Genomic DNA, 19,183 nt, shown 5'->3' with positions numbered 1-19,183 from the left:
AGACAATATCTCCCCTTTGCCATTAGTTCTAATTGGGCCATAAGCAGATGCAGTATGAACCATCTGTAGGTCAAAACACAGAAGTGCGGGCTCCATTCCCTCTCCCCTTCCCTGCTACGATGATCACCAACGTTCAACACAGCAGAACCTTATTCAGAAGGCATTCCTGACTGCACGGAGCAGGGGCACCTCCTGCCCTCCAGCCCAACAACCACCTGCAGTGTCTTTGAGTGAGTGAAAAATAACGTATTAAGCCACTTACATGGGGACATGATTATTGCTGCAGCAAAGTTTAACAAATCCTAATACATATTTTTATGAATGCCTGATGCCTTAGTACTTCAGATATTTATGTTGCATGAATGAAGATACGTCTATTTTCACTATTGATAAAGATAGCTCTTTGCCTGCTACCTAAACTATCATTTGATTTTTCTATCCTTCTTAGGGAAGAACAGCTCAAGTGCTCTATCATTTATAGTTTGTTATAAACTTCTTATTGAACAACTCTTATAACTTGTAGTCGATTTCTTAACACTGGAAAACTGCTTAATATGATACCTAATAACACTAGAATTGCATCCTTCATGGACTGGTTGAATAGCTGCTCTAGTAGTATTCCACTGTATTATGTTAATACTTTTTTTTTGTAAAAATAAACTTGAGAAAATTTCTCATGTATTTTCAAAGATAAGGGTCCTAGAAATCATAGCTTGAGAGCATATAACTTTGTCAGGGATTAAAAAAAGCAGGGATGTTGGCGCCATGGCTCAACAGGCTAATCCTCTGCCTTGCGGCGCCAGCAAACCGGTTTCTAGTCCCAGTCGGGGCGCCGGATTCTGTCCCGGTTGCCCCTCTTCCAGGCCAGCTCTCTGCTGTGGCCAGGGAGAGCAGAGGAGGATGGCCCAAGTACTTGGGCCCTGCACCTGCATGGGAGACCAGGATAAGCACCTGGCTCCTGCCATCGGATCAGCGCGGTGCGCTGGCCACGGCGGCCACTGGAGGGTGAACCAACGGCAAAGGAAGACCTTTCTCTCTGTCTCTCTCACTGTCCACTCTGCCTGTCAAAAAAAAAAAAAAAAAAAAAAAAAGAAAGAAAGAAAGAAAAAAAAAGAAAAAAAAAAAAGCAGGGGAAGGGGATGTGGATGGGGGAAAGCTTAGAGATTATAGGGCGGCTCTGGGGCCCAAGTGCCTTGTTGGAATCTGGCAGCTCCAGTTACCAGCTGTGTGACCTTGGACAGTTGTCTCACCCTTAGCCTCCCCCTCCTCATCTGTAAATGGGGATAAAGGGCTGTAAAAGGATTTACCAAATGTAAAGGACATAGACTAAGTACATGGAACTTAAACTCTGAATGGATGGGATTCTGATTCCACCACTTTCTTGGACAAGTTACATAACCAGCTAAGCCTCAGAATTCTTACCTTTAACTGGGGTTAAAATCCACTTCACAAAATCATGGAGAAAATTAAATGAGAAAAACATTTGCCAAACAATAACACAATGGCTAGTAATTAACAGGTGCACAGTGAAAATTAGGTTAACAACAGAAAGAAAAAAGAGTATATAAAGAACAGAAGAGACAAAGTTATCGTAAAAACCAGCCCTTACAAGAAGTGTAAAATCTAGCTATAATTTAAAGAATGACAAGTGTGTGAGCAGCAGGATAGGAAAAAAGAGTCAAATTTCTCAGCTAGTGGTTCCATTAAGCATGTCATTTCCACACACAGACACACACACACACACACCACCTCTGCACCCACTCTTAGATACTGGCATGTTTGTAGACTGATCTAAATGTTAAACGAGCCCAGTTCTAATGGGTCTAGTGAAGCTATGTCTCATGCCTTCTTAATGAGGTCCCGGTTTGATTCGCTACATAAGTAATGTTAATGTTTGTGAACCTTTAAATTGGAGCTTTCTAAACAGCTTCTCAGCTTTTTCTGGCTTTACTATCTCACTTCCCAAAGGCCTGAGAGATCATTTCAGAAAGCCAAAGAAGTAAATATTTTAAAAGGATAGGGAAAAGAAAAAGAAAAACAAATATAACAAAACATTGACTTTCTCAAGCAAGATTTTAAGAATAGGTAAGATAGAGGGGGGAAAGTCTAAATTTATTTTGGTGAATTTATTTTATAAAAGAGAAACTGACTTCCCCTTTTTTCTACCACTAGAGAATGATAAAAATAGCCAAACTGCTGTTACTTGCTTTTAAAAGAAAGCAAATAAGACAAAATAAGAAAAAACAAAGTAAAAAGGAATCAAAGGCACTTGATAAGGTAAAACCTATGGTATATAAATTTAAAATGAAAAATAAATTTTTTTTTACATATAGACAACTGGGCGGTTATTTCATTTAACTTAAAACAATGCTCAAGTATAGTTTCTTCTCCATGTCAACTACTGTATTTTAATTAATATGTTTTCTGACTAAACTATAAATGTAACAGAACACTACAATAAGCATTCCTCAAAATTAATCTCATAGAAATCAACAGCAGTTACTTTCAGGAGTAAGAATGTATTCTATGCATTTGCATATTTAATGAGCATTTTAAATAGTCTCTACCAACGATTACATAACTTAAGAAACAAATATTCTCAAATGTATAGAAAAAGAATGACTTATGAAAAAGAGTTAAAGACTTACAATATCTTCTATTATCTCTTTGATAGCTGCCACAGCTAAAATAAATAGGAGAGGAACCAGTGTTGTGTAGCGACCAGTTGGTGATACATCAGGTATTTGCTATTTGAAGAAAAACAAGCGAGAGAAATCCAATGAGAACTAGAGAGAGGGTATGGTCAATTTAAAAACGACAAAGACAAAGTGCTTTCTAAAATGTACCGCAGTGATTTTACCACCTTGGCAGACTAACACTGGTGAGGCAATTTGCTTGATTTTAATAAGTAGCTGGAAGAGCATGTTACTTAGCTCCATGATTAGCTGGTAAATATACGGGAATAACACCCACAGTTAGGGGTTGGTGAAATAAATGATAAATCGTGTATCTACAGACTAAAATGTCATAGAGCCATTTAAAATGATGTTTTGGAACCAGAGAGAACACCTAGGGAAATGCTCACAAAATGTTAAAGGAAGACGGCAATCAGAAAATGATATGTACTCCATGTTCCCTCTTTTCTTATAAACTAAAATAATAAACAATGCTTTGGAGGGAAAAGAAAGAGCTGAATGATACACATCCAAATTTTCAGAGTACCTACCTCTGGTGGTACAATAATGAGTTTTACATTTTTTTCTTCATGCTTTGTTGTGTTTCTAAATTCTTTTTTTTTTTTTTTACAATGAACATATGCTACTTTTTATAACCTTAAACATTTTTTTGATTGTAACAAACTCAAATATGACAAACACAGGATTTAAAATGCTGATTCTTGCTTTCTAAGGTTCAGAATCGATCATCTGACTGCTGTGAAAATACATTATTTTAAGAAATTCCACCCTCCTTTACCACCCAAAATGAATATTTGCTACATCAAATTTGTAGATCTCTTAAAGTAAGCTGATAAACATGAATCAAACAGCTTGAAGGAGCAGCAGCATTCTGATCCTGCATGCAGCAGGAGTTGGAACTGTCCTCAATAATCAGCTTCTCCCTCTGTACTTATATAATCCTCAGGGATTGGCTACTGAGTTAACCAAAGCATTTGTTAGTACCTGCACATGTACTGAACAAAGGTTTTATGATGTGACTTTACCTGCAGCAGTGCAATAAAGAGAAAAAATGAATTAGCAGCTCTTCTGAACTGAGAGTAGAGAAATCTTGGAAGGAATGTGATTATGTTGTATTTTGCGGTGCTAGAAAACAAAAAATGAGAAGTAGCATAAGACTCAAATACTCTGCGATCAGCACCTATGTTTACAAAGTTCTGCTACCATCACATTGTGAACATCTGCCAATTGGGAGAATTTCAATTGGGAGAATACTGCAAAGGGTCATTGACTTAAATGAAAGAGTGAAAGAAACTCGCAAAATAAATAGTAAAGGGTGAAAACCATGGATTTCATTTTCTACAGAATACCTGTTGTCCTCTTTCTCCAATTATCCTACTCAACCTAACTAGGAGTAGCTTACAAAGAACAACTACAGGTAAACTAATAGATACACAATAGAAAATAAAACCTTGCAGAAACAAAACAAAACAAAAATCAGCAATTTGAGCAGCACCAGACACACTATACATGCCCTTCCTCAATAACTTCAGGGAAATGGGGGGGTTTCTGGAATTCTGCCTGAATTTTCTTCATGGCCATTCTAGAAAACTTGGCTAGGACTCCGCATTGAACACACCAGATAGGCCCACCACCAAATCAAACTGAGAGTAAGGAGACTCACGCCACCTTCTCCAAATGGAGAAATGCTGGTCTGGAATTTGAAACTGTAAATAAGATTTTTAAAAGGATGCTTCTCAAGTCTGGAATTCTGCCACTGCAGGGACACTGGGCTAGCCTTGGGCTTGCTCCTGTGGTTCCAGAGGCCGCTTGGTGACCAGTGCTTACAGGGGTTCTTTGCACAGCACAGGAGACGACAGGGCAGTGAAGTAACCTCAGAGCCCTCCATTCCTGAACACCAACCAGACCTCACAGCACCAACAACACCCACTATTCAAAGACTGTCTAACAGAAAGAAGCTTTTGGTGCAAAATTGCAATGGCCTGTTCTAAAAGGTCAAAAGGTGTTAAATAAAATGATTCTATGACAGGTTTTACCCATAAACAGCTTTCATTATTCAGACTTCAGGCATAGAATTGGTAGAGGATGGGTACTTATCCTGTCTGCCTCTTCCTATTCCCAGACTCTTTATGATTTCCTACTCTGGCTAGAAGATGGGGAAGCAGCGTGTTCACACTGGAGCCTAGGAACTCTCAAATATTAGCTGAGCACACTGAAGGCTCTTTGCACGCATTTATTTCTCCTTGGCTTCTTGAGCTCTGCTGTGATGGCTGCTCCTGTGGCCTTTGGTAGTTTCTACCTGACATGGTTGTTGCAGAATTTTGTCAGCTGAGGCTGGTTGATGAATATAGTCCGTATTTCCTCCTGGTCAGCCAACGAGGTCTTCTCTGAAACATCATCTGTCTTCTCATAACCTTAAAAAGAGACAGTTTCTTATGGACTAGAACGTTTTTATTATCCAGACCAAATGCACAATTCATAGCTATTTTTAAATAAGTTATTATTTTTAGCTTTAAAGTTGAACAATTTTTAGCATTTTGCCACATTCACTTCATATGTAGACATTGTGTACATCACATATATACTATTTTTTCTTGAAAATTGAGATGTTATTATCACAAAGTAAGGGATTTGTCATGATCATAATGGGAGAAGAAAGGTATACCGTCATGTATGTGGTATGATTCAGGAAGCAATATTTAAATGATATGTCAAATGATATACCATCCACACAATTATTATACTCTACATATTTACTTCCACATGTTAGAGTAAACATGATAATCTGTCTTTCTGGGTCTGGATGAACTATTATTAAATGTAAAATATATTAAAAGCTCATGCTTTCCTTTATTGTTGTTACTTCTTTAATAATAAAAAGTAAAATCCTCACATCGAACATTTCCACTAGGGTTAAAGGCAGCATTTGCTGGCGATGTAGACACCGACCCATTTCAAAAGCACTGACACCAATTTTCACTCGTCTTTCCCCTGTAGATTTCAAATTATTTTCTCTCTTTACAGAAAGACATTCAAAAGTAACAAATAGTTTTAAACTGATTTGCTTTAAAGTTTTAGACAAAACTAATTTGAAAAAGGGTAGCTGAAAATAAATTCAAAAATTTAAACATACACACGTTATGCTTTTCTCTTTTTGTTTTTCTTTTTGGATGAGCACAGTAAAAGATAAATATTCATGTTTTAGCAGAAAACCACCACAACAATTGATCTAACTCAACATGGTCATCTAATCTTTTCTTCCAGTTAGAATTTATGTTTCCAAGTGAATTTTAAATTTTTAAGAGCACTTCAAATCATCTCACAATAATTGGAATAATTCAATAGATAAAACCAAGTACCCTATTGCAGTGTTGACAATACTCCTTAGAAGTACATGTAAATAAAAATTAAACTGCTTTTTATACCTTCTTATGTGAATTAAATGAGATCGGATTAAAACAATCCCTCATTCCTTTGCTATGAAGGGACACCAACAGTACTCATATCTCAAAAACCAAATTTTCCTCTCTTTCCTGCCTTGCCAAGTCCATATCCTCCCTGAAGAACTGCAGACATAGGCTCTCTTCTTAAGTGTTCTATGAGGTGAAAGGGAGCTTCTCTGTGTCACCACAGTCCTTGGCACCTGCCCCCTCCCCAGCAAAACACTTACCAGAAGGTTCTCTCGCTGCCCATTTACGAGTCACTCTCCCTCTACCAGAGTAGGCATCCCCTGGGGCCATGGACGGTGTGTCACTCATTTTCCTAACACTGGTACCAACAACTGGCAGGTACTTGATAAACAGCATTGGTCAGATAAACACACAGCAAATGACAAAGGAGTGGTTGTTTTTTTTTTTGATGGCAAGCATAAGTTTCTCCGCCCACTGATAAAGACACTAATGACACCCAAGTGCTGCTAACAAACTGTACAGGAAAAGAATGCCTGTGAGGTGTGGTTTCTGTATGAAACCAGAATCATTGAGCTGTGCTACAAAGGTAGGGAGCGTGAGCACAGGGCCCGGGCACAGTGTCAAGTGTTCAAGCAGCACAAACATGGGAGACAGAAGGCAAGAGAGAGATGGGTGAGACACCATGTTGAAGCAGCACACCTTACACTTTAGTTATGCAACTGGTAGAGTATGGATGCTTATTCTTTCTGCCCCTTCCTGTCTCCAGATTCTTAACATTTCTTTATTGAAGGGTGGACATTTGGTGCAGCAGTTACGATTCTGCTTGGGATGCAGGCACTCCACAGTGGAGTGCCTTGGTTTTGGCGTCAGCTCTGCTTCCAATTTCAGCTTCCTACTAAGATGCACCCTGAGAGGCAGCAGGTGACGGTCCAGGTACCTGGGTCCTTGCCTACATTGAGTTCTGGACTCCTGGCTTCAGCCTGGGCCAGGTCCAGTTGTTGCAGGCATTTGGCAACTGGATAGAAGACTCTCCCTTTCTCTCCCTGCCTTTCAGATAAGTAAAAATGAATAAATAATTTTTTAAAAACCATTATTTTTGGATAGAAGACCTATTCATACTGAAATCATGAAGGACTTCCTGCCTTGGGGAAGAAGCCTGGAGTTTGTCATTCTGTGCTTGGCTGTGAGCCGAGGCAGATCCCTCAGGTAGGAGAGACACAGGATGAGAGCACATTTTATCCTTACCGACCTGGAGGTCACATGGCTCCGAATTAGAGCCTGCCCTACCTGTTTCGCAGTTTTGGAACAGCTTTGCCCACAGTCACACAGTAAGGATCGCTTACCGCCACAACATGTTTTAGATACAACGCCAGCTTTTCTCTCTAGTGTGTGTCATCAAAATTTTGCATATGGATTATCAAATAGAGGGAAAGCAGTGTTAAAAATTCTTAAAAATCCTTCATTAGATCTTGTTTAACAAGAGCACACACAATAGAGTGCATGTTTCTGGTACCTGGATTTGCACAGAGAGCCCCAGGAACATCTGCTCTTCACCCTCCCCTGAGCAGTGTCCTCACATTGTCTGTTATTGGACTTTTGAGGACTTGGCTGTTGGATGTTCTCAGCTACAAATTAGATGTTATAGAGGCTTGTCACCAGATAGTGTCATTTACATTAGGGTTTCAAATGCCAGAGGCAATTGGACATCTATCTCACTCTAATTATAATTCCTATTTATGAATTTCCATGAAGCAAAAGACCCTCCTGGGATAAAAGGTTTGGAATCTATCCCTTCCCTTAAGTGGAAATCAGTGTAATGAAACTTTCTAAAGGATAAGTAGGGCTTGAGTCAAGGTCAAATAAGGGACTTGTAAGGAAAAAAATCATCAAAATGAGGGAAAGACTCTAGACAGGTGATCTGTTCTCAAGAGTGAGGCCATTAAAGAGGCTGCATGATTCTATGTACCACATATTGCCAATGCTATAGGCTGTGCTCACCCAGGCATTATAGAACAACCTTGGAAGGATGGTGATGGTGTTCATGAAGCTGAACGTACGGAGCAGACCCCTTGGAGCTCAGAGACGCCCTGACCAGGTGCGGTACTGAGGGAGGGAAATCTGCATTGAAAGCAGGGAGTGAGGTCCTGAGGCAGTGGGAGCTGATGGGCACCCCACACCCAGCTCCGCAGCACTGTCAGGGACATGGAGATCCCACAGGCCTTGGAGACCCACTCCTATGATCTCTGAAGGCCAGAGGATGCATGTTTCATGTTGAGTTATGCACCTGATTCCCCGCTCACTCCTAGCAGGTGGCAACAAGTTGAGTGCAGGCATAGTGACCCCAGAGGTCTTCAGGAATCCTGCAGTGAAAGCACCCAGGAAAATGATCAGTTTTCTTGTTAACTTGGAAGGTGAGAGTTTGTAACTATTAAAATACGACTCATCAATGAACTTGCCTTACATAGTATACTAGGTAGATTACATCTGGACACCTAGGTAACCCATCATTCCAGACTCTGTGTAGAAGAGAAAAAAAATGAAAGGCTCTTCTATGAGTATCTGAATTAAAGCTACAACACTTTGGAAAATGTAGGTATCAATTTTTATCTCACACTTCCAGGTTAGAGGTTCAAACACATTCCCTATATTCAATTCAATAGCTAATCAATACACAGGCAACTCTACTTTTATGCTTCTATTTTTAAAAATTATTTCTTCTGGAAATCACCACCTTACCCACTATGGTGACCACATAAACAGCTTCATTGGGCTTCTGCTATATTGCAGTAGCAGAGAGCATCAAGGAAGCGTTCCTACCACTGTGCCCCTTAGGGTCATAGGTGTCATTCCTTCCCTCATGTGGTTCCAGCCTTTTTTCTTTCCTTTTTTTTTTTTTTTAAGAAGGGAAGCTCTGTCCCTTAGGATTCATTAATGATGTAGAGGGCTTACTCACATAAGTGATTAAAATTTACCAGTAGTTCCTAATCCACCTGTCTCGACTCCTAAGGATTACTAGAGCTGAGTCACCTTTTTGTCATGCCCTCCCAGAAAGCAGGTGCAGGGGGAAGGCCATGGATCTAGAAATACTTGCAGCTCTCACTGAGTCTCCCGGGCAGGTGAGGTCTTCACAGTCTTCTTTGTCCTTAAGTCATACTAAGGGTGTGAAGTTCACTTAGAGAAAGAAACCCGTCATCAAGTTTTCTGTAGTTTTGCAGCTTTTCCTAGCACAATATTGCACAGAGAGGGCACAAAATACTTATATATTTAATGGAAATGGACCCCAAATAATTCAGCTGACAGCTTCTGTGATCTCAATGAATCCTCTCTGCCCAGGCTAAACTCTAAAGCTCACCATGGGAGAGATTCAAACCCACACCAAGTATGGTCAACTAAAGAATATTTGGTAAGCATCAAAGCTAAGAATAAAACATGTCCTTAGGTAGTTACTCTCGCAAAGCATCAGTTTCCTAATCCATAAAATAGAAATATTATTTGTCTTCCTCCTTCAATAGTTGGCATTACATGAGAGAATATATTTCACATACATACACAAACACTTGTACATTTGGCTTTAAACTTTTTATTCATTTAATTTATTTGAGAGACAGAGAGAGAGAGAGAGATCTCCCACCAATTGGTTCTCTCTTCGAATGTCCACAACACCCAGGGAACTAGGAACTGAGCCATGTCTACCACGTGGGAGGCAGGGACCCAGGTACTCGAGCCATCACCTGCTGCCTCCCAGGGTGCCCATTAGCAGGAAGCTGGAATTTGGAGCACAGCTGAGACTCGAACCCAGGCACTCTTATATGAGATGCCAGCATCCCAAGCAACAACTTAACTATTAAGCCAGACACCAAACCCTCAGGGTGATAATTTTTCCCTTATCGTGTAACTGTCAGTTTACTTGCTTCCCCTGGTACACTGAAAGTTACTTGAGTTAAACTTCTGGTTCACAGAAAGCTTTCAATGTTTGATAAATTAAGAAACAAGCAAAAACAGAGAAGCAACGTACCAAGAATAGACCACACCCTTAAAAGCAGACACAGGTTATCCAAGCACGGAACACTGATGTATAAATCCGAACCACTACCAGTCTGTGTATGATGAGAAATACACTGCCACAGGAACTAGAGCACGGAGGGACACAATCAGTGGGGCTGTGCCAGGCTGGCGTACACAGAAAGTCAAAAGACCAAGTGGAGTGTGTTTGGTGAGCACCAGCCCAACACATGCTCCAGTGTTGAGATAAAACAACTGAGTCTCGGGGCCAACGCTGTGGCTCAGTGGGTTAACGCCCTCGCCTGAAGTGCCGGCATCCCATATGGGTGCCTTCTAGTCCCGGCTGCTCCTCTTCCAATCTAACTCTCTGCTATGGCCTGAAGATAGCCCAAGTCCTTGGGCCCCTGAACCCACATGGGAGACCCAGAAGAAGCTCTTGGCTCCTGGCTTTGAATAGGTGCAGCTCTGGCCGTTGTGACCAATTGGAGAGTGAGCCAGCGGGTGGAAGACCTCTCTCTCTCTACCTCTCTCTGTAACTCTGCCTGTCAAATAAATAAAATAAATCTTAAAAAAAAAAAAAAAAAAAAAAAAAAGCTGGCTCAGCCTGATGTGCCCAACCCTATAAAAGGTGCAGATGTAACCGGAGGACCAAAAGCTTCAGCCCGTTGGAATGCACTGGCAGGGGGGGGCATGATATTTCTCTCTTTCACAGAGCTGAGAATGTGCTGCCAATGCTCAAGGCTATGACTCACTCCTTCTCCAACCATCTCTGTCATCGCTGTCATTTCATCTTCCAGTGGGGTTACCATCAAACCTTGCAGGTGACTTTGCTCCTGCCACACGTTGATCTTAAAGAACCAAGAATGCACACTCATTTCCCATATTTCCGGTTTCTTGGGGGCATCTCAACATGGCACATAATGTTTTTAATGACACCAGATACATCCTCCTATGCCGTAAGAATAATGCAGACATTCACTCCAATATCCCCAGAGCTCAGCCAGACACTTGACAGCCACTAAAAGCATCATTAGTCTTCTTAAACAAAAGCTCCAGAGAGCAAATTGGCAGGGACATTTTGCACACCCATCCCCTTAAGGACTGCAGTAGGCAAACGCCTTCCCTACACATGCACATTTCCAGGGTGGCTTCTGAAACGCCTCCACGTATCTCACTGTTGCGCTCTCCAAGATGTGCAACGCCTTAAAACTGGCCAGAATGAAAACCGTCTCTCAGAATTGATGATTCTGGTTCAGCTTTGATTGAAACTAGCAAGGAAAAAACATCTCCTTAAGTATGCCAAATGGATTAGAAAATGATTCAGTAATTCAGAATTTTGGCTATATCAAAAATTGTATATTTAGTGTTTGTAATGTCCTGGTTCTCTGTCATTTTCTCTCCAGCAGAATGGCAGTTTTATCTTTTGAGGAGCAGTTTATTACAACTAATGTTAGGATTACTTAGTATCTTCTCAGCATACACTAAACCAGGAAATTTACTGGGTCAAATTTTGCATTCTTAATTATAAAATCACTGAATGCTATTTCTAGACTTCATAAGAATGAAGAATTTCAGGATACTGAAATAGTCACCAATCACTTCTAACTGCTAAATAAGCTAATAAGGGGACAGTACTTTGTATTACAGAATAAAAATATGTTAGCAGCAGCCTCTTGATGCCCATTTTCAGATTCCAGCAATCATTTTCATTATGGAGAAAACATAGGAGGCTGGTGGGTCAGCAGCCCAATTACGACTCTGAAGTGAACGCATGTTCATCTTCCCCTAACACTGTTTGATCATTAAACCCACTTAGTGCCTAGGAGGCGAACTCTGGTTCTTCTACCAATTACTTATATGACCCCACACAAACCACTCCATCTCTGGGGGTTATTCTTTTTCCTTGTAGAATGAGAAAGCTAGGCTAATGATCTGATGTTCCCTTTCAGCTCTAAAATCCTATAAAATTAGTATCCTCTAGGCACCACACAGAAAAAAGTCAATAGCTCATTTGTTCAGAAGAGCTGAGACATTTAAAAAACAAAATAAAAAATTTCCCTGCTTGATCCTTTATCAAGATGCTTTGCATGAACACTCAGTCTTCCTTAATCTGCAGTCAACATTCCATCATGAAGTCAAACAGTGCTTTGTGATTCGTGTACTACAATTTGCATTTTTGAAAGATCAACACTGATGATAATCTGTGCAACTACAACCTGGACCTACTGACCAGTGTCCATTGGGTTACTGAGTGCGTCAGCATAGTTTTCTTTCCTCACGCTGCCCAGTTCCACCATCACATGCTTATACACATGTGGCAAACTATAAGAGAAGAAAAAATGCTCAACAGTTATTTAAGTGGAAGTTTTTGACTCCCTCCTACAATGACTGCGGAAGTATCATTTCTGAAATTTTCCATTCTTCATCATAAATATCATGATCCAATCAGATCCATTGTCCATTACTTTATCTATTCCTTCATTCCTTCAATATACTTAAGTGCCTGCTATGTTTTGGGTACTTCTTAAAATGCTATAGAAACAACAGAAAATAAGATAAGGTCCTCCCTCTCAGAGACTTATTTTCTAGGGCAGAGCAAGGTAATTTCAGATAATGGTAAGAATAAAGAAGAAAACAAAGCAAGCGACTGACAGATCCACAGACAGACTCTGTGCTCCAGTTTCATCATCTACATTATGAGACAATGAGCATTCCTCAGCCCAAGGGGTGGTTGTGAAGATCCAGTGAGGCAACAGACATTCAGAACAATGCCTGGTGAGGCAACATTCAGAACTGTGCTAGCTACGCTGGCTGCTCTCGACTGTTATTACTGCTGTGGATGCTGTTACTACAGCGGCTGCTGCTTTCTACAGACAGGTTGGAGAAGACCTCTCAAGGAGATGCTGAATTGAGATCCCCACAATACCCAAGGATAGATGAAGAACAACAAAATCTCAACAGCGGATGCAGCTACGAAGTCTCAGAAGGAAGAATGGGCCTGACAGTTCCAGGAACACAAGGACCAGTAATAATCAGGGGCAGTTAAAAACAAAATAAGGAAAGACCTGATTGGGAAAAACAATAAGCAACCATGATTTATATTTTTTGCATGGTAGGAATCCAATGCAACGTGTTAACAGAAAGATTGTTCTGAGACTGTGGGGTAACCCAGGTGAATGGTGCCAGGGCCTAGGTCAGACTGCAGTGAGGAAGATGACAAAAAGTGGATGGACACATGACGCATTTGGGAGGCAGAGCTGTCATGGCCCCAGTAGCCTTTCTGTGTCTCTCATTATATGGTACCACTTACACCTGCCATCTGATGGTACTCAAAGCAAAAGCCTGAGGGATAAAATAAATGTAGGGCTTTTTTCTTTTCTTTTTTTTCCATTTATTAAACTTTTATTTAATGAATATAAATTTCCAAAGTACAGCCCATGGATCACAATGACTTCACCCCTCCCATAACTTCCCTCCCACCCGCAACCCTCCCCTTTCCCGCTCCCTCTCCCCTTCCATTCACATCAAGATTCATCTTCAATTCTCCTTATATACAGAAGATCAGTTTAGTATATATTAAGTAAAGATTTCAACAGTTTGCCCCCATACAGCAACACAAAGTGAAAAAAATACTGTTGGAGTACTAGTTATAGCATTAAATAAGAGTGTACAGCACATTAAAGACAGAGATCCCACATAATATTTTTTTAAAAATTAATTAATTTTCTATGCCATTTCCAATTTAACACCAGGTTTTTTTCTTTTTCATTTCCAATTATCTTTATATACAGAAGATCGATTCAGTATATAATTAAAGATTTCATCAGTTTGCACCCACACAGAAACACAAAGTATAAAAATACTGTTCCAGTACTAGTTATAGCATCACTGCACATTAGACAACACATTAAGGACAGATCCCACATGAGATATACAATTTGGGACATGCTCAATCGGACTTGCCCCAAATGGTGGAGTTAGAAATGTGCCAGGGGATTCCAATACAATCCCATCAGGGTGGCATGTACCAATGCCATCTCACTGGTCCAAGTGATCAATTTCAGTTCACAATTGATGGCTCTGATGGGTCTAAGAGTCAAAGGGATCACACAAACAAGACAAGCGTCTGCTAATACTAACTGATGGAATCAAAAAGGGAGAGAAGGATCCAACATGGGAAGCGGGATACACAGCAAACTCATAGAGTGGCAGATGTCCTAAACAACACTCTGGCCTCAGAATCAGCCCTTAAGGCATTCGGATCTGGCTGAAGAGCCCATGAGAGTATTGTAGGCATGGAAAGCCAAGATACCATGGAAAAGAAAAAAAAGAAGACCTAAATGAAAGATTTCTGTGAGATCCCAGTGGAGAGAACGGGGCCATCAGAGAAGGAGGTACCTTTCTCTGAAGGGAGAGAGAACTTCCACTTTGACTATGGCCCTATTGGAATAAGATCAAAGTCAGCGAACTCTGGGGGCTTCATAGCCTTGGCAACTCATGACTAGAGCCTAGGGAGATTGCTGATGCCATAAACAAGAGTGTCAAATTGTTAAGTCAGCAACAGGAGTCACTGTGTACTTACATCTCATGTAGGGCTTTTTTCTTAACCTCATCCAAAATCTTTTTATTTTGCTTATATGATAAATTTATGGTACTTTGGCTTAACTAGGTTAAACAGAATATGTAGTTCAATTAACTATCACTTTAATGTAGGATTTAAGATATAATAAATGATCAATCATTTAATGAATAGATTTTTCTTTTTATGATCAAAAACTCCATCCTTAGATAGCCACAACTTTTCTTTTATAATATAGCAATCGTATTTAACATACAGAACACATGTGCAGACCCTGTAGTACAGCTGGTAAAGCAATGCCAGCATCCCATATAGAAGTGGTGCTTTGAGTCTCAGCTATTCCACTTCTAAACCAGCTCCCTGTGAATGATCTGGGGAAGCAGTGGATTATGCTCAAGTGCTTGAATTCCCGTCACCCACATGGGAGACCAGGATGGAGTTCTTGGCTCCTGGCTTTATTCTGGTTGGGCCCTGGCTGTTAATGACCATTTGGGGAGTGAACTAGCAGATGGAAGATCTCCTCTCTCTCTCTTTCAAATAAATAAACTTAAAAATAAAATACAGAACACACTCAAGGAAGGCATTACAGAGTCACATTTAAGAGTGAAAGGGATCTTTTAGGACTATCAGTTAAGAGGTATGGTTACTTTAGACAAACTAACTTCTAGCTGCCTACCCTACTACATGGGTCTTGTCAAGATTACATGAGATAACACATGTGTAAAGCACTCAGGGCAGTGCCTGGCTCCTTAGACACATGGGGAAACTCTACCCAATATCTTATGGTGAAATCAGAAAGGCAGACTGTGGGACAAAGTAACAGGCTTTGTAGTCACAACTGTGTTCAAATTCAGATTATGGCACCTCTGCCTAACAGTCAAATTATTTTATTGTCTTTGTCTCAGATTCCTGCCTCATAAAATAGGGTTAACATTAGAATGTTGTTTTGCTAGCAATGTAGTATGATACATATCACAGTTCCTGGCATTCTATCCTCCTTGGAAATTAAAAAGTTAATCTCTTCAGACTTTTTGGTATATGAAAAACAGAAGTCTTAAAACACTAATGCAGGTATTAACACTTAAAATTTTTTGGATTTTATTTAATTAAATTGTGACCAATGTGAATCAATGTAGACAGTAAAATAATGAATTTTGCCATATAATTTTATAAAACAATACTAAATAAGTACTTGTTTTCCCACCAATTGTCATCTCTATAGGGATTATGCAACAGAAATGCAGGGGAGGGTAAGTAGGAGGGAGAAGAGAACAAGATTCAACATTATCGAGTTGCCTGGTAATGTGGTTATAGAACCATTATCTTCTTGCAGGCTCAACTTTATTGTAATTATAAGTACTTCTGTAACTGGAATCAGAATATGTATTGCACTGTCTCCTAAACATATTCAGGAGAGTTCAACTACATAACCTTTTACTCAGTGGCTTCCAATATTAATTAGACCATATAAATTGCTCAATTTTGTTGACCTAGATTGAGGTTACTAAACAATCATGCTTGCAACAGTCATAGAAACTAATAAAATAATATGAACAGGAAAAGCAGCCAGAGACTTTACAGGAACAACTGTAGAACTTGCTGGGATTAAAGTTAGGTGTGACTTAGTAGGAAATTATGAGCACTACCCACCATCCTTTTCAAAGGCTTAATATACTTTAATTTTATTTTCTGGGAAAGATAAGAATTAAAAGTCACCATTTAATAAATATTTATATGCATATAATTTCTTTTATGTTTAAACTTTAGATCAAAATAATCTTTGGCTGAATAATTGAGATGTTTTTATTTTATTTTGTTTTAGTAGCATCTTACTAGATTGACAGATAATTAGAAATACAGAGGCATCTATGTAGCTACAAAGCAGAGTTGAGATTCCATGTTCTGCATTGTTGGAGCAGAATGGTCATTTCAAATGTTTGATTGTGAGCCTGATGGCAGCTGTTCAAAGAGAAAAGAGAGAGCACAAAAGAAAAGAGCCACCACTCTGGAAGCAACAAACTAACTGTGTGCTTTAGGAGTTAAGACTTTCTATACTGTGTTCTTAGATACGGCACCAAAGAAATCAAATAGCTTTAAAAGTATGGGAACTAAACAGACACTATTCAGCAATACCTTTCAAATTTTTAGACCAAGTTAGCAGTAGCTTAAGGGAAAATGAAATTTCCAATTACATTACTATACCATCCCTGGATTGAGTGTTCATTTGAGCTCTGTGCGGTGGACATCTGCTGCTCTCTTCAGCTCATTATCTGTTTCTCCTGGAAGCAGCCCATGGCTTTCCTCTGGAGAACTCCCCTCCCCAAGCAGGCAGTCTTTAGGGACCACCCCATCAAGATACAGCATCCCTTTTAGACTTAACAGTGAGCACGTGGCTCACGCAAAGCCAAGGGGAGTCAATCTGCCCTCTGGATAGAGGAAAGGGCCTTGCATAGAGAGCACGGATCCTGTGGCACCTTTAAGTGACTGTGCCCAGCTGCCCTGGGTCCTCCTTGACCATTCTGCGAAGATTTCCATTTGATCCCAAGGACTACTCCACCTTCCGTAGTATTTATGGATTCATATTATGGAATTTTAGCAAAGGCATTTCAGTGCTCTGCGAGAAGCCATGTCCAGTCCCAACAGCCATTTAACATAGGTGGACATTGACACTCACTAGGCCTTGGCCATCCCTCGGGAAGTGAGCCCTGTTTCCTGTGTCTCTACTGCTAGCTGGTCTTTCTGCTCTGCTTGGAATGACAGCCTGGAACCACAATGCAACCAACTTGCTCAAGGGATCACCGGGCTTCTTGGAACCTCCCCAACAGGCCCTACTCACTAGATCAGGTTTCCTCTGAGGCTGACACCTTCCCTAACTAAGCTCAAGTCAGGTGTGTTCCAGGTAACGGGGGTTGCACCTGAGGAACTTGCACAACAGCCAAAAAACTTTCCACATCCTTAGCTTCCTGCCCATTACCCCTTGTTCACATAATCGTGACCCCAGCTCATTACCTCCAAGTCCATCTCAGTTATAACAAAACATTGTAATAAAGGGACACCCCTGATCAGGCAAGACACAGGTACTGACTTCAAAGAAACTGATTATTTTTCAACAAAAGGGTTCACATTTTATTTTTTTTTACATATAAAATCACTTTCTAAAATAATTTTTCTAAAAATGAGGAAGATGAAGAAGCTTTCTTCTTATGGGACTTGCTCATGGTTAGAGAGCCAGAGCACTAGGGCCAGGGCTTGAACACTCATAGATGCACTTCATTCTTTCAACAACGAAGCTTGATGTCACTTCTCCCTCTAACTCTATTTTTCCTCTCCTGGGTTTATTTCTTAAAAGATTTATTTCTTTATTTGAAAGGTATGGAGAAATGGAGGGAGGGTGGGGGAAGATATATATATATATATATATATATATATATATATATATATATATATATCTTCCATCTCCTGGTTCACGTTCCCAGATGACCACAGCTGGGGGTGGGGGGCTCCAATCGAAAAGGAAACAAAGTTGCTAAGCCTTTGCTCGAGTTTGCCACACTTCCAGTCCCAGTGACTCAGCGTTTCCAACAATCCAAGATGGCCCCTGGGGGAGGTACCTAGCCTGACAACAGACTTCCGTATTCATGAACAGTATGTGTCCTTGACTATGATAGGCCCTTGAGGGCGTGCCCAGATCATGTCCTGTCTTACCTTTCAGCTGGTTGGCTCGGTTCCTTTGTGCCCTGGACAGCCCCCTTTCTGTGTCTATAAACGCTTTCCCCCCTCCCAATAAAGTCAAGAACCTGGCTGCGCCCTGAGCATTGACTGATCTCCCTGCTCTGGTGTGGTTCCTTTGCCGCCCACACTCATCATCCCGCTCGGCCCCTGAGCTCCCCAGGCTGGCTGGCCCTGAGGAGCTCTATCGGACCTGCTGCCCCGTGACGAGCAGCACACAGCAGCCAAGGCTGGGTAGAAGTAGGCAGGAGAACTCCATGTGAGTCTCCCACGTGGGAGACTCATGAGCTCAACCCATGAGCTCAACCACTTGGACCATCTTCCGCTGGCTTCTCAGGCGCATTGACAGGAAGCTGGATTGGAAGTGGGAGTATCTGGGACTTGAATCTGTAATCCAATATGAGATGCCAGCACACAAGTAATGGCTCAGCTTGCTGCGCCTCAGCACTTGCCCCTCCTGGTCTATTCTATCTCACTGTTTTTCCACATCAAATCTCCCCCTTCCCCGCAGCCTTATTGTATTATGGCAAAACAGTGCATTGGTTTTTAAGCTAATACCCATTTTTTACCTCATCAGGAGTGTCTCTTTAGTACAACACCTTGTCTCCTATGAGGACTGGTCACTACATATGGTTTTCTTTAAGTGCCTTTGTGGGAACTGATCTAAAAATAAAGTGTGAAAACATATCAACAGCATTTCTTGTCTACAACAGGAAAAAAATTAATGGCTTAACACTTCCTGAACTTGTGCTGAACTGCAGCAAACT

General features: G+C 40.7%; 1 protein-coding gene across 2 annotated transcripts in view; it reads right to left on the bottom strand.

Moving 5' to 3' along the window:
* ATP8A1 (ATPase phospholipid transporting 8A1) overlaps positions 1–19,183 on the bottom strand; it is a 257,106-nt gene that overhangs the window by 215,274 nt on the left and 22,649 nt on the right. The window contains exons 2-4 of one of the 2 annotated variants that reach the window (XM_062213046.1): positions 4,996–5,110; positions 3,722–3,821; positions 2,649–2,747 (exon numbers count right to left, since the gene is read on the bottom strand). In XM_062213046.1, the coding sequence (XP_062069030.1) occupies positions 2,649–2,747; positions 3,722–3,821; positions 4,996–5,110 (314 nt within the window). Of the gene's footprint in view, positions 1–2,648; positions 2,748–3,721; positions 3,822–4,995; positions 5,111–19,183 lie in introns of those variants that run through there. The other variant, XM_062213047.1, reaches the window with a different exon arrangement.

Source organism: Lepus europaeus, chromosome 16 (genome assembly GCF_033115175.1).
Source record: "Lepus europaeus isolate LE1 chromosome 16, mLepTim1.pri, whole genome shotgun sequence".
NCBI lineage: Eukaryota > Metazoa > Chordata > Mammalia > Lagomorpha > Leporidae > Lepus > Lepus europaeus.
This window is presented reverse-complemented; position numbering and strand designations above follow the sequence as displayed.